The sequence below is a fragment of the Colius striatus genome, chromosome 3 (assembly GCF_028858725.1).
Source record: "Colius striatus isolate bColStr4 chromosome 3, bColStr4.1.hap1, whole genome shotgun sequence".
In the NCBI taxonomy this organism is placed as follows: Eukaryota; Metazoa; Chordata; class Aves; order Coliiformes; family Coliidae; genus Colius; species Colius striatus.
Genome location: NC_084761.1, coordinates 88,256,920 through 88,271,964, shown reverse-complemented (window position 1 = coordinate 88,271,964; position 15,045 = coordinate 88,256,920). Strand labels below are relative to the sequence as shown.

General features: G+C 39.8%; 1 protein-coding gene across 9 annotated transcripts in view; it reads left to right on the top strand.

Moving 5' to 3' along the window:
• Window positions 1-15,045, top strand: part of ABLIM2 (actin binding LIM protein family member 2) — a 153,494-nt gene that overhangs the window by 117,761 nt on the left and 20,688 nt on the right. For 4 of the 9 annotated variants that reach the window (XM_061993292.1, XM_061993298.1, XM_061993293.1 and 1 more), the window contains 4 exons: window positions 2,865-2,966; window positions 4,182-4,235; window positions 9,146-9,198; window positions 9,778-9,925. In XM_061993292.1, the coding sequence (XP_061849276.1) occupies window positions 2,865-2,966; window positions 4,182-4,235; window positions 9,146-9,198; window positions 9,778-9,925 (357 nt within the window). The remainder of the gene's footprint in view (window positions 1-2,864; window positions 2,967-4,181; window positions 4,236-9,145; window positions 9,199-9,777; window positions 9,926-15,045) is intronic. The other 5 variants (XM_061993296.1, XM_061993299.1, XM_061993295.1 and 2 more) reach the window with 4 other exon arrangements.

Genomic DNA, 15,045 nt, shown 5'->3' with positions numbered 1-15,045 from the left:
CATCTCCCTCATTAGGCCAATTGGTATTTGTTTTCAGTCCTCAGCTTAACTCTTACTGTAACTTGTTATCAAATTTTCCATCCTCCCAGACAAGATAAAAGATGACCAGGAAGGAGGTATGAACAGTGTTATACCTTCTTTGACAGTCCCTGGAAGTGGAAGCATGATGTGAGCTCTGCTCAGTTAGCTCCACACACACAGGGTTAAAAGAGCAGCCTACCCTGTCGGCAGCTCTTTTCTGTCAAAAGACACAAGTTTCTGTGGTTGACCTTCAAGTTCAAAATAAACCTTCCCAGATTCTTTCCAAGTTAAACAAAGACCAGGGAAGAGTTCAAGATTCTGATTTTTGCTCTGCACTGACCAGTGAAGCAGATCACAGCCTGCAGCTGCTTGTGGCAGAAGGCAAAACCAAAAGTTTGAAAAGTTGCTCTCTCTGATATGGTGGTTGTATTTTCTCTGAGACCTTATTTGAAGTTCTTCAGTGTATACCAGGCCAACTTTGAAAAAGACAAATTCTTGGCAAAGTCTCATTTTAGAGATTTTAATTACAGACTAGATCAAATGACTGTAGTTCTTAAACATGATCTTTCTACATGAGTCTTCAGTGTACTTTATGATTAAGTACTTATTTTTGTATTCAAAATGTGAAATACTACTACTTCCATGTGATTGTTCAAATCAGTGGCAGAATTAAAGTTTAAATGTGCATCAGCTTTTGTGAGTGGGCTGCAGGAAGACCCTTTTCCCTCATTTCATCCTTAATTCTTCCCTTTTGAGCAAGCTAGAGGTCATGGCTTTGCAAACTGCTTCACACAGATGATCCTTGCATCGAGTGGTTTGCGGATTTGCTGTCCGCTGGTACTTGTGCTTGCATCCTCTGTTTCTTCAAGTTTATTCCTTGTAATCAACACTTCCTTCTGATTCCTCACTGACTACTCTGTCCCTGAAGAACTATTCTCTATGTGTGTATGATAACAGCAGCTTGGAGTCACTGCTTAATGAAGTGATTATTCACACAGGTTATATATAAGTATATTTTGATATATTCATAATAAACAATATATAATTTTAAAGTAAATGAGAAATTAGTACACTGTGAAAATCACTTGAAAACGTTCATCTTCTTTTTAAATTAAAAAATTTCAGTAGTAACATCCCATTTGGGTGAATGACCATGAGATTTGTAACGTTTTGGGAGATGGTATGACCTTATTTAAATAAGTGTCTACCACTGTTTTTTGCATTCAAACTGGGGGTGACATTGAGGCTTCCTCCATTTAGTGGTGATGGCCAAGCATCTGGACAGCAAGCAGCAAAGAAGGAGGGAGTCAATACATGTGTAGAGAAAACCTGTCACCACTTCTTTCCTTCCAAGTGCAAAGTGGGAGTCAAGAAATGGAATAACCATCTGGTTACTTGTCCGAGGACAACTTCACTGTGAGCTGGTGGTGATGCACCAGATTTGTAGTAATTCTGTAATTCTTCCCTTACTTTTTGGAAGGATCATAGGCTATCAGTGTGCAGAGTTGTAATTTCAAATTTTCAACTGCTCAGAATACACTTTTTCAATGAGAAATCACTGCTATTGAGTACAGAGTGGTAACAACTGAATAGTTTTGTAACAGACACAAAATTTAGGATGGATTTAGCTTGTTGTCATGAGAGCCACAGCACGCTCTTCTGACCTTGTCTGGCCTTTCTGCTCCTGTTGAACTCAGTGGCACTGCTCAGTTGACTTTGGTTGTGCGTGTCAAGGCTGACTGGTGACAGACGGATGGACATGCATCCACTGCCTGTCAGCCGAGGCAGAGGTCACCTCAATGGGCATGGCCTAGACAGTTATGGTAATCTAGTAGTTTTATGGTTGTAGAATTTCCCCTCCCTCAAGGCAGAACTTGTTACAGACCTAGTGCTCTGAGCTGCTGCTGTTTCTTTACCCCCAAAAAACTTGCTATAATTTCACCATTACTAGCTGTTAAATTTGTGCTTCATCCACACTAAAACAATAACAGCAAATTAACTACCATTTTATGTTAGAATAAATGTCATGTTTCGCTTCCAGTTGCTTAACAATGCTGTAAATGGATAGGATTTTACAAGTCCCAAAAAAGTAGAGCTTTACTTTTTTGTTTGCCAAGCAGCACTATAATGCCATAGAGTGTTCTTCGGGGAAATGAGCTAAGAAGAAATGAATGAAACCTACTAAGCATGTGACAGAACAAGTGGGAAAATGATTAGAGATCAATCCTACATATATCTTGAAATTTGGTGTCTATGGCATTATAGGTTGAAGACTTGATAATCCAACTTTGTTTGCCATGTCATGTTACCTGTGGGAGAAGTTCATAACCAAAGAAACAAATTGCAATATCTGTTTTTGTCACTGATATATGCAGGGGTCATTGATTTAATGGTAACATCTGAGTTTTGGTCTACTCCTGCTTTGGGATAATTGAAACTACTGAATTATTTCCTTATTGGCTTCAGGAACAGGCCATGAGCCATAGCATTAAACTTTCAAAAAACTTGACTGATAGATTATTCAGCTGAGGCTATGCAAAACACACTACAGGATTGCAGATGTTCTGATCCTTTTATTTTCTTCATTGAAGTGTTTTCCAAACAGCAACTTTAGTTCCAAAATGGGCCACTTTAATCTGAAACCATCTATCAGATGTTCATTACTGCTGATGTTTGGAGACTGAGCTGATACACTGTGCTGAGAAATAATGGGTATTACAAAAAAATGTGTGTTTAAAATTGTTGGATTAACAAGTCATTCTGAATAAGCTTTTATGCTTGAAATACTCTACTTTGCTTTCCATTTTTTCTTTTATCTGCTTTCTTTGCTCTTCCCCTTGGAGGCAGTGAAAGTGGTCGGAGCACTCCAAGTTTATCCATGTACTCAGACAGCAAATCTTCACCTTCTGTCTATCAGCAGGCTCCTAGGCATTTCCATATTCCAGGTAGGCATTCACGGCTTAGCTTTTATCTCTAATTGCTGGCACCTGTTTATTCTCTTCTGAATGTAATTATTTACTTTTTGTGTTGATTTGTGAACTCGAACTGCAAGAGAAGAAAATGTCTGCTAAGTGAAAATCTGTTACTTGCTGAATTTCATCTCAGAAATAAAGGAGTCAGAGAGCTGTGTGCTTACATATATGAAAAAAAACATTGGAGGAGGCACACAATGACAAATGTTATTAAGCCTACAGTTTACAGTTATTTATAGTGCTATGACTGCATAGGTCTGTTGAATTTGTGTGCAGGAGGGAAGGGGCTTTTGCTTTTGGTTTTTTCCTTGTCCATCTACTTTCTGAAATAGAGTCATATTAACATAGACTTTAAGACTAGCTAGGAGACTTTAGAACTCCAGGAAGCTCGCTGTGGCTATGTCTTTGCATATGAACTGTACTTTTTTCAAGTTCACATTCATTCAACAAGCACTTGAAGTTTGTGTCCACACTGTTTAGCTTTTTGACTGCTGAGCACATCTACTTACTCAGTGGAAAAGTTTATTTATGTTTATGTTTGGGTTAAAGTTTCTGTAAACACCATAATTAGGAATTGTGTCTGCTCAGTAGTGTCTGTAGTACCAAGTAAATCTGGTGTCTGAACAACATGATAGGGGAACCCTGGCCTATGGCCCTGGGGGCTGGACCCAAGTTACCTGTACCAATCAAAAAAACCAAACTATAGGATTGTTTATGTTTGTTTCCAAATGTAAGAATATTGAGCATTTCTAACATAAACATCTATATATGAACATGTACACTGTCTTCATAAGAAGAAAAAGTCACTTCTCAAGCACGACTGTTATAGTACTCTGTTGTGTATGAATTTTAAGTAGTGACAAGAGCAGACAGTTTTTCTTTGTTGTCAGTAAACTATACATTAGTAGTGCAGATGTAGCCACCTACATTTCAGCAAATGTCTTAAAGATGTCTTAAAGCCTTTTGAGGGACTTAGGAGAGAGAATGCTGCATAGGTAGGTATAGCCAATGTTTTAAATATATAAAGGTGATGGATAAAGTATTTTTCTCTTGTAAAAACCAATGAATGAGAAACCATCGAATGAATGTGTGACCTTTGCTGAAATGTTTGCATGTTTAGTGTTCCTGAGACGAGATGGGGTCTGAACTTATGCTTTTATTCTTTCCTTTCTCTTTCCTTTTCCTTAGACACTGGCGTAAAAGATAACATCTATAGGAAGCCTCCTATCTACAAACAGCATGGTACAAACTGCTTTTCTCTGCTGCAATTTTCCATATATGTCTTTGTAAAGAATTGCATATTGACTTCCAAATTAGTTTGCTGTAGTCACTGCGTTTCATTATGTCCCTATAATCTCAAATAGAAAAGGAAAACAACTAACGTGAAAACATTTTGTGTAACATACTGTCCCAAGGATTCAGTAAGTTCTCTGTAACTGGAATAATGATATTTTGATTTATCTTGATATTTCATAGGTGATACTAACTTCAGCAGTTTTTTTATTTATGGAATGGTATAAATAATGCAGATTGTTTTCCTGTTTTCAGGTCATGCCTTGGAATATCTAGTTTATGTTTTCTACATTGCAGAGGAAAAAATATTCATTGATAAGTGGTGTTTATGAAATACCTACTTTTCATCTACAAGTTCTTCAGACTAAAATATCAATAACAAATGTAGTCAGACCATGACAGTAGCTGATTACATCAGCAAAATGGGACTGGAAAACCTTGGGTAGATCCAGCAACAATGTGCCCTCGTGGCCAAGAAGGCCATTGGCATCCTGAGATGCATCAAGAAGAGTGTGGCCAGCAGGTCAAGGGAGATTCTGCTCCGCCCTATACTCTGCCCTGATGAGGCCTCATCTGGAGTCCTGTGTCCCGTCCTGGGCTCCCCAGCTCAAGAGGGACAGAAAACTTCTGGAGAGAGTCCAATGCAGGGCCACCAAGATGATCAGGGGACTAGAGCATCTAGCTTATGAGGAAAGGCTGCAGGAACCAGGGGGTGTTTAGTCTGAAGAGAGGAGGCTGAGGGGAGACCTCAGGGGAGTTGTACTAAATGATCTCTAGAGATCCTTTTCAACCCCTACCATTCTGTGATTCCATGAAAAAGACTTTTGTCTGAGTTTCTAAACAACAAAAAGAAATATAATATAATATATATATATGTGACTTAAGACTCTAATACTTAAGAAAAACAGAAATATAAGATCTGTCTTTTTGTATTATTATTTTTACAGTATATTTCACTAATTAACATCAGAGCAATCTCTATGTCGGTGTCAGTGTCTATTGTGTTGTCAGTGATATTTGACAATGGTCTTGCTTCATGATATGGGATTAGTGATAGGGAATCCATTTTTCTAAACTGAATTCTACTATTAATCTTTGGAAACAAATATATGAGATTCAGCTGCAATAAGGATGCCTTAAATTGCAGAAGTACATTTCTAGTTAAAAGAGTCATGACTGGACTACTCCTGTACTCAGAAGGAAAGGATATAAATAAGAAAAAAAAAAAAGTGATATAATTTTTTTTTTGAGGGGGGGGTTGGAAGGGACCTTTAGAGATCATCTAGTCCAACCCCCCTGCAGAAGCAGGTTCACCTAGATCAAGTCGCATAGGAATATGTCCAAGCGGGTCTTGAAGACCTCCAAGGAAGGAGACTCCACAACCCCTCTGGGCAGCCTGTGCCAGGGCTCCATCACCTGAACAGTGAAATAGATTTTTCTTATATTTAAGTGGAACTTTTTTTGTTCTAGCTTCATCCCATTACCCCTTGTCCTGTTGCTAGATACTATAGAAAAAAGGGGTGTTCTAACCTCCTGACACCCACCCTTTAGATATTTATAAATGTTAATAAGATCTCCCCTCAATCTCCTCTTCTCCAGACTAAACAGCCCCAGTTCCCGCAGCCTTTCCTCGTATGAAAGATGTTCCAGTCCCCTGATCATCTTGGTGGCCCTGCACTAGACTCTCTCCAACACTTCCTCGTCCCTTGAACTGGACACAGGACTCCAGATGAGGCCTCACCAAGGCAGTGTAGAGGGAGAAAAGAATATCCCTTGACCTGCTGGCCACACTCTTCTTGATGCATCCCATGATGCCATTGGCCTTCGTGGCCACGAGGGCACATTGCTGGCTCATGTTTAGTTTATTATCAACCAGTACTCCCAGGTCTCTCTCTGCAGAGCTGCTCTCCATCAGGTCAATCCCCAGCCTGTGCTGGTGCATGGGGTTGTTCCTTCCCAGGTGCAGGACTCTGCACTTGTCCTTGTTGAACCTCATGAGGTTCCTCTCTGCCCAACTCTCAAGCCGGTCAAGATCCCTCTGAATGGCAGCACAGGCTTCTGGGGAATCAGCCAGTCCTCCCAGTTTGGTGTCATCAGCCAACTTGCTGAGGGTTCACTCTGTCCCCTCATCCAGGTCATTGATGAAACTGTTAAACAAGACTGGTCCCAGAACCAATCCCTGTGGATTTGCTTCACACCAGAAACTTTGTTTTAATTATGATTGTACCCCTGCCTGGGAATTAATGAGAGAATAAAATAAACATGGGAGATGGTACCAAAATGGTCATATGATTCTATGTTCGGCACACTGTGAGCTAAGGCATTTTGGGGATGGAAGCATGTATCCTCAGGGATACAAGGTGGTAGAACAAAGCTATGCCACTCTTCATGGCAAGTGAAGGTCACTGTGCCCGTGAACAGTGTCTGTTGAAGCAGCATCTCCCATTCCATTTCCTTCTAAACACTGTCTGCACAGAGGTGACTTCACATGTTGGATGTAAGAGAAAGCTCCATCTGTCTCTTCTCTCATACTTTGGCTTTAGTTGAAAACTTTCCCTGAGTGAAGTGTTAGGGAACTTCGGATACATCACTGCCTTTTTGGTCAGAACAAGGAAAATGTGCTTCATGTATTTTTCTTTAGTGGTAACAGGAGGGGTTTAACTGATTTTAAAGTATCCAGTTAACATAGTTTTTAAAATGATGCTTTTATGTAGCTATCATTTTGATACAGTCTTTCACAGTTATTTCTGTTTTGGGTGAAATTATAGTTTGGATCTGATACAGTAATAGGAGAAATAAAATTGTCAGCAATGTCTCCCAGCTGAGTCATCCTGTGCATGTTCACTGGAAGTGCACATCCAGACCATCCAGATTTTGATAACCAGATAACCTCTCTGCTTTTTCTGGGTATGGTTTTGAGCAAAGTCAAACTTGCTGATGTTTCAGTGTGCTTTATCTGTTGGCCTTTGATAGGCATTTTCTGCTTACAGTGTCCTCACCTTGGACAAACTAACGTTACCTCTCAGGCAAAAAGATAGTATCTGTTTGTTTTAGTGCTGGATTTAATGTAATCTGCCAAATCTTCTTGTCTTTAGATACACAAATAATTTGAGGCAACTACTCAGCAAAAAAAAAGCTACAGAAGGTTGAATTTGTAGTGGTATTTGGAAAGATCATGAGGAAATGCAAAGTTACAGTCACCTGGTGTAAATCAGCATAGCTTCACTAGTTTACATAGGTTTATATTGCTCCTGTGTCCTGCCTGTGTCATTTAATTTGTAGGTACTTTTGGTTTACAAAGAAGATTCCAAGCAGCAACATTTTTTTTCATCAAGGCCAGGCGTTTTTATATCAATTGTCCATGCCTCATATATATGCAGTTGAGGTCTGGATTATGTCAGTTTTGCTCTGCTGTATGGAGTTGTTCCTCATAATCGCCGGAGTGAGTGGAGAACTACATTATTGAGGCAGCAATCTCTTTGGGTTAACAAGGATATATGTTTTAAATTTATTTTATAGAATATAGATGTTCTGAAAAGTGGTGTTGAAGATACATGCTCATTGTTTTTCTACTGAAGAGCAAAACATAATTTAACTCAAAAACCAAAAAAATCGATGAACTTTCCTTACAATTAATTAAAAATAAATAAAATAAAATAATCTTTTTTTCTGGAAGAACACTTGGCTAAAGTGTGAGCACTTAAGCAGCTGATGATTCAGCTCCTCAAGCTAATGGGACACTGAGCTAATATATGATGAAAAGGAGCCAGAGAACATTCCTTTGTTGAAGAGACCAAGTTTGTACAAACAAGCACAAAAATGTTCTTTAAAACAAGAAGTGCAAGCTCTTCCAAAAGATTTGGCTGTAAAAGTTTTAAGTTACAGCAGTGCCCAACAGATTTGCTGTAGCTACAGCTTCTGTGTTTCTATTGTAAACACCCAACTTCAGAATGAAAAAGAGGTGGTGAAAAATGGCATGCACGAGTGATCAGGCTGAGAGCTGGGTCTGGAAAGTGAAGATTGAGGGTGTGTGCGTGGTCAGTCTTCTGTGTCTTCATGTTTCAGAAACATTTGAACATCATTCAAAGCTAAAAAAAAATACTGAAGAGTTTTGCCCTTTGGCAACATTATCACCAATCTGTGTGAAACATGAAGTTCACGTTGGGGTTCACAGCAGAACCAAGTATCACTTGTTGTGGTAAAGCTAATGCTCAGTGCAGATGAAAATCAGGCTACTTGGGTTTATGTGCCAACAATATGTTGCAGAAAGCCCTTTCAGGAACTTGTTGGGGGGTGGGGGTAGGCCTTCACTGATTTTGGTTTTACTCTGCATCTCTTTGAAGTCTGATGCTCTCAAGATCCTTTGAAACATTTGAAATCTCTGAATAATGCTTTTGATTACACATGGACAGTTTTTTTGATTACACATGGACAGGGTCCCAGGTGTGCAGACCACAAAATATCTATGTAACTGTATGTGCTTTCATCATCACAGTAACCTGGAAGAATGGGGAAGTGACTGCACTGTGTGCATGTAAATCTGTCTCTAAGTTAGGATGCTTCCTCAAAAGTATTTTTTTCCTAAAAAGACAGGTTCAAAATCAAACAGGAATAGGTTGTCTAAATTCACTATGTACCTGCAGGATGAGTGTTACTGTAACAATTTCAAAAGGATTTTAAGTAATTAAGTGAAACCATAGCGCTGCTTATTGGATTTTCTGTCCAGCTCTACTGTGAGTCTCTTTAATTGTTTGGGGGTTTTTTTCGGGTTAAAAATATTTGGAACATAACCACAGTGAAAATAGAAGACAAAAAAGAGGTAATCTGTTCTAATTCTTTTAATTAACTTAATCTTCCAGCAGCAAGAAGATCAGATGGAGAGGATGGAAGTCTGGACCAGGACAGTAAGAAGGTAATGATCAGAAAGAACAGAAGAGAGTATTTTGTTAATCTTTCTTGTAGCAACTGTTTTTTGAAACATGTTCATATGTAAAGATATTCTTTCATATGACTGAAATAATCATTACTACTTTTAGGTCTTTCCAAAAGGATATAGAAAAGCTTAATCTCTCACATGGAGGGTTTAGAATCTACATTCTACAGTAAAGAAAGAAGTGGAGATATTGAGATTAAGAGCAATAAGCTCACGTATTTTCACTCAGTCTCAATATATCCATTGGTGATTCAGCTAAGCCTGTGGACTTTTACCTAGGGTGCATATTAACATCCAAGGAAAATGTTAACAGCAGATTAATTATAAGAAAATGACATTGTGCATTTTCTAAAGTGGGCAGTGTAATTAACAGAGATACTGTCCTCAGCCCAGCTGAAAGTTGAAAGTTTTACATAGTCAGCTTCTGTAATTTGATAAAAGATGGTGCAAGTTTCAATGAACATAAAGATAGGATCAGTTCACACACTTCCTAGACAAGTGAAGCAGGGGAACTGCCTTCAGGTGTTGAATCCAGTAACAGGCTTTTATTCTCTCCAGCTAAAGACCAGCTGGCTTATCCTGAAAGGGGATATGGACACCAGAATGAATTCCCCAGATTCAGACACACGGTCCCTGTCTCTCACTGCCGGAACCGACAGAGAGAACTTTCCGAGGGCACAGGAGGGCAGGACGGCCGGCTACTCCCGTGAGTACTGCACCCCCTGGCCTGCCCATGCTGCCCGGGAGGAGCCTGGCAGGGGAAGGTGGCCACACCCTCATCCACGTAGATCTCCAGTTGGCTTCATCTTTCTGTTGGAGTTACACCTATTTGGTGGTTTGTTTTTGCTATGCTTTTGTTCAGTGCCTTCAGGCTTTGATAGGACCACTGTTTTTAGCTTTGTATCAGTGAAAGTGCAACATTACTTGAATGAAGAAACCCATTTTTGCTGCTAAACACAGATAATTTATCTAGTACATCTGCTACTGAATAAACAGTCATTTATATTAGGTGAAGAATTCTTGCTTCCTCTACTTTCAAACCCATTCTAACATCTGAGTTCTGTGTCCAGTTCTGGGCTCCCCAGCTCAGAAGAGAGAGGGATCTTCACGAGAGTATCACCTACCAACATGATGAGGGGAATGGAGCATCTCTCCAGGAAAAGCTGTGAGATCTGAGGCAGTTTAGCCTGGAGAAGAAAACATTGAGTGGTGACATTATCAATGCTTATAAGTATCTAAATGGTGGGTGGCAAGAGGATGGAGTCAGTCTTTTCTTCTGTAGTGCGCAGTGACAGGAAAAGGTGTAACACACACAAGCTGCAACACAGGAAGTTCCACTTGAACATGAGGAGAAAGACTTTTCTGTAAGGGTAAGGGAACCCTGGCACAGGCTGCCTAGAGAGGCTGTGGAGTCTCCTTCCCTCGAGGTTTCTAAACTTGCCGGGATGCATTTCTGTGTGACCCGACCCAGGTGAACCTGGTTTAGCAGGGGGATTGGACTGGATGACCTCTAGAGGTCCCTTCCAACCCCTACGACTCTGTGTGATTCTGTATTGTCTCTTTGAAGAGCAGAGGTTCCTTACCACACACACCTGATCCTCGTGAACACATAAAAGCACTTCTTTACTATATGCTATCTAATTTTAATAAGATGGTAGTATCAGGCAGATTCTTGACTTGTGGTAATTACTCCTTGATACAAAATACATGTTTTGAATTTTGGTAGAGCCAATTCTGTATCATAAGCATAAAGAACACTTTTCTCCAAAGATTAACTTAAAATTGGCATTTTTTGTTATCACTCACTGTTATACATACAAGTCCACAGGAATCCTCCAGGTAAAAGAATGGGTTTATTTTGTTACTAAATACTGGTCTGAGGACTATATGTCCATGCTAGCTGTCAGTACCAAAAGCATGTTATACACATTTCTTACTCCAAATTTCAGCAAGTTAGAAGGTGAAGGAAATCATCAGAAGCAGATCTGAATTTTACTTTTAAATTACATAAATGACAAAAAATATGTTAAGTCATAGATTCCTAGAATCATAGAATGGTTTGATTTAGAAGTGACCCTAAAGATCATCTAGTTCCCAACCCCTCTGCAATAGTCAGGAACACTTTCCTGTAGACCAGGTCACTCAAAGCCTCATCCAGCGTGCCCTTGAACTGTTCCTCTCCCTTTACACCATACAGCAGTAGCAGGTCATCTGGGGTAAACAAGTTGGGGAAGCAGTTTTCCAAAAGAATGCATCCAATGTGAGGCATGTCTGGCAGCAGGGCTAGGATGTCAGTCTTGTGGGCATTTTGGTAATGTGATAGCTGGCTCCATCAACTTATATTAAGGAAATTATGGCTTAGCCATGCAAGGAAGAGGAAAAACAGATGCTACAAAGTCTGTCACAAGGCTGCAACCAGATAAAGAAAAGTTATTTTGGATCATCAATCTCACTGGTCTAACTTGAAGGGCTTTGATCCCTTAGTCCTCACAAGATGTCACGTACATATTCACAAGGTGTATTGTAGGATTTCCTGTGCAGGGGAAACCGAGTCTGACCACCTCACATATCTGACATCTGTAGGTCATTGTCCAGAAATGAACATCTAAACCTTTCATTGTAGTATGCACTTCAGGTATGTTTGGAAGCTTTCTGGAATTGATCTGATACTTTTCTACCTATGTACGGAGAGAATAGTCTTTGTGTCCTAATTTTAAGTAGGGAGATGTATATAGCACACCAAGAATTATGCTGTGCATTAATGATGTCATTTTTTTCCCATGAGAATATTGTTACACCTGTTTCTTTTCTATACCAGCATTTTTTTTTACTTTTTTATTATCTTAGGAATGTGGAGCTATTAAAACTAGAAATGCAAAAGACGATTCACACTTCTGCTAGGGTGTGATGAACAGCCCTGTATTCATCTGTCCAGTATCTCAGCAAACCAGAGACGGAGTGGTGTGTTCTAGAAGATACTTATCTATACTCATAAAAGAATATATCTAAAAGCAAAGCACATCAGTATGAGACCTATGTAATTAGCAGACATCTAGAGGGGAGCTTGCAGCTCCTTACATCCACCTGTGTAAATGTGTCTTGTTTCTTTATATGTAGATATGTAATAGTCATGATTTTAAGTGTCACATGTTTAGGAAAGCAGACATCTGCAGAGAGGAACCTGGAAGTCCTGGTTGATAAGAAAATAAAAATGAGCCAGGAATGTGCCCTTGTGGCCAAGAAGGCCAGTGGCATCCTGGGATGCATCAAGACAAGTGTGGCTAGCGGATGAAAGGAGGTTCTCCTTCCCCTCTACTCTACCCTGGTAGGGCCTCATCTGGAGTCCTGTGTCCAGTTCTGGGCTCCCCAGCTCAAGAGAGACAAGAAACTTCTGGAGAGAGTTCAGAGCAGGGCCACCAAGATGCTGAGGGGACTGAAGGATCTTCCTTATGAGGAAAGGCTGCAGAACCAGGGACTGTTTAGTGTGGAGGAGAGTGAGAGAGGATCTCATTAACACAAGTAGTTAAATGGTGGATGTCAAAAGATTGGGGCATCACTGTTTTCTTTTGTATCTAGTGACAGGACGAGGGGTAATTGGCAAAAGCTATGCAACCCTGCTGTCCACGTGTCCCTGATGTGCTGAGAGACAACTACAGAATTTCCAGGTCAGAGTGAATGTCACACAGGAAAAAGCAGGAGCCATATCCATGTAGAAAGTAGCTGATGATCAGATAGTGCTTAATTAGAGAGAAAGGTTGGTTTATCTTGGTCAGTTACTCCAGAAAATGTGCTGTAATGGTACAACTGTAATTGGATGTGATAATGAGCAGTGTGTGGTTGTTGGCTTTTGGTGTTACATTTTTCCGTTATAGAAAAAAAAAAAAAGAAAACATTTCACGTTGTAATTAAGTTTGTGGGAACAGATCTAAGTAAAATACAGTTCCCACTGGAGTAAGTGCTCTTGCTAGCTTGTTTTGAGCTATTTCAGCTTTCTTCTCCTCTTGGATTTTTCCCAGTGATCCCATGATGTTCTATGTGCCACGGCTCTGGCACAGTCCTGGAGCCCAGGAGCACCTCCTCACCTGCTACATGCTAAAGGGAATCATCTTGGTTTCCAAACTAGTCTTTCGCTTGGTGCATTTTCCCTTGGTCACTGAGTAGTAGTATTTCATGACAGAACAAAACTGTTTCACTCATCTCTGTAGCCAAGAGGTCAAGAAATTGAACTCCATTCTAATGTTCCAACAGCAGCATCTTTTTCCAAGCAGGAGCAGAGGTGATAGTTCTGCTGCAGATATATTTATTCTCTTCTGTTTGCCACTTGGTGTCACTACCATTCAAATAACAGGCAGTGATAAGTTTCTGTTTTCCAAACTAGAATAGCCAAGTGATCCATCTAATTCAGTATTGATTGCTATGTCCCTGTAGCAATGTGGAACCCCCCTCCAGGGCTGCACACAAAAATTGTGCTCAAAATTGATATCACTATCCAGATGATGGTTGATTTTGTTTCTAAAACACCTCTTGCTTTTAAAGATCATCTTCATTTTACTAGCTTAAATAAGTTTATCAAGCTGTCTTTCCTGCAATGGGCTTTCATTGCAGTGATTATGCTGTAGGCCACTGGTCTGGTGGAGTTAACATAACGCCCTTGAACACTGATGAACAAGAACAGCACAAAAGATTCCTCCAGGTTCTGTCACTGCCTAGAAACACTGTTATTTCCATATCTTCTATGTATCAGGAGAGACATTTCCAGCTTTTGTGGTTTTTTTTCACAATTACATTAATGACTCAAGGTCATCTTGTGCTTGAGCTGTATATTAAAGCTTGTCTGTCATTTCCAAATTCTGAGCTCTCAGCTTAAACAGTAGAAGTTTGGGGTGTTTATTTAGTCCTCAAATGCATGATCTGGGGCTGTTCAGCCTGGAGACTGAGGGGAGACCACATTAATACTTACAAGTATTTAAAAGGTGTCAAGAGGATGGGGTAACACTATTTTCTGTAGTGTCCATTGACAGAACAAGGGGTAATAAATAAAAGCTGGAACACAAAAAGTTCCACTTAAGGAAAAACTCTTTCCTATGAGAGTGAGGAAGCCCTGGCACAGGCTGCCCAGGGAGGGTGTGGAGTCTGCTCTGGAGGTTTTCAAAACCCATCTGCATGCATTCCTGTGTGACCTGATCCAGGTGGACCTGCTTAAGCAGGGAGGTTGGACCAGAAAAACTAGAGGTCCTTGCCAACTCCTACCATTCTATGATTCTATTACTTTTCCTATGAATCATTGCATTTTATCTCATTTCTAATATTTAATATTCAAGGTTATTCCAGTTATTTATTATATCCTCTATATCAGCAGCGCTTTATAACTTTGTAGACAGCAAAGTTTATTTGCCCATTTCTATTTTTGGTGTCCATGCTGACACTTTTTTCTGTCAGCTCTGCTAATTTCTCATTACCCATTTCTTACATTTCATTATTTCTGTACTGTCCCTATAATTCCTCTCATAAACTCCACCTTCCTCAGATTTGCATTTAATTCCATGTGCAAAAAATACCAAACGCTGTAACAATATCACATTAGATGAGATACAATAAAATCTATGTTGTGCAGAAGTAATTTCCCTTAACAAAGCGAACTACCTGGCAAGTCTGGCACTATGTCTTTAACATGTCAAACCCATTAAAAACTATGTGAATAGAGTTGATTTTCTGTTTACTTTGATGTTTTTGTTTAGTTTTTCCTTACGTTTTCTCCTGGAAGCAAACTGGTTGTTCCTCATTATCTTTTCCTCCTCTTAAATGTAAAAACTCTAGTTGCTGTTC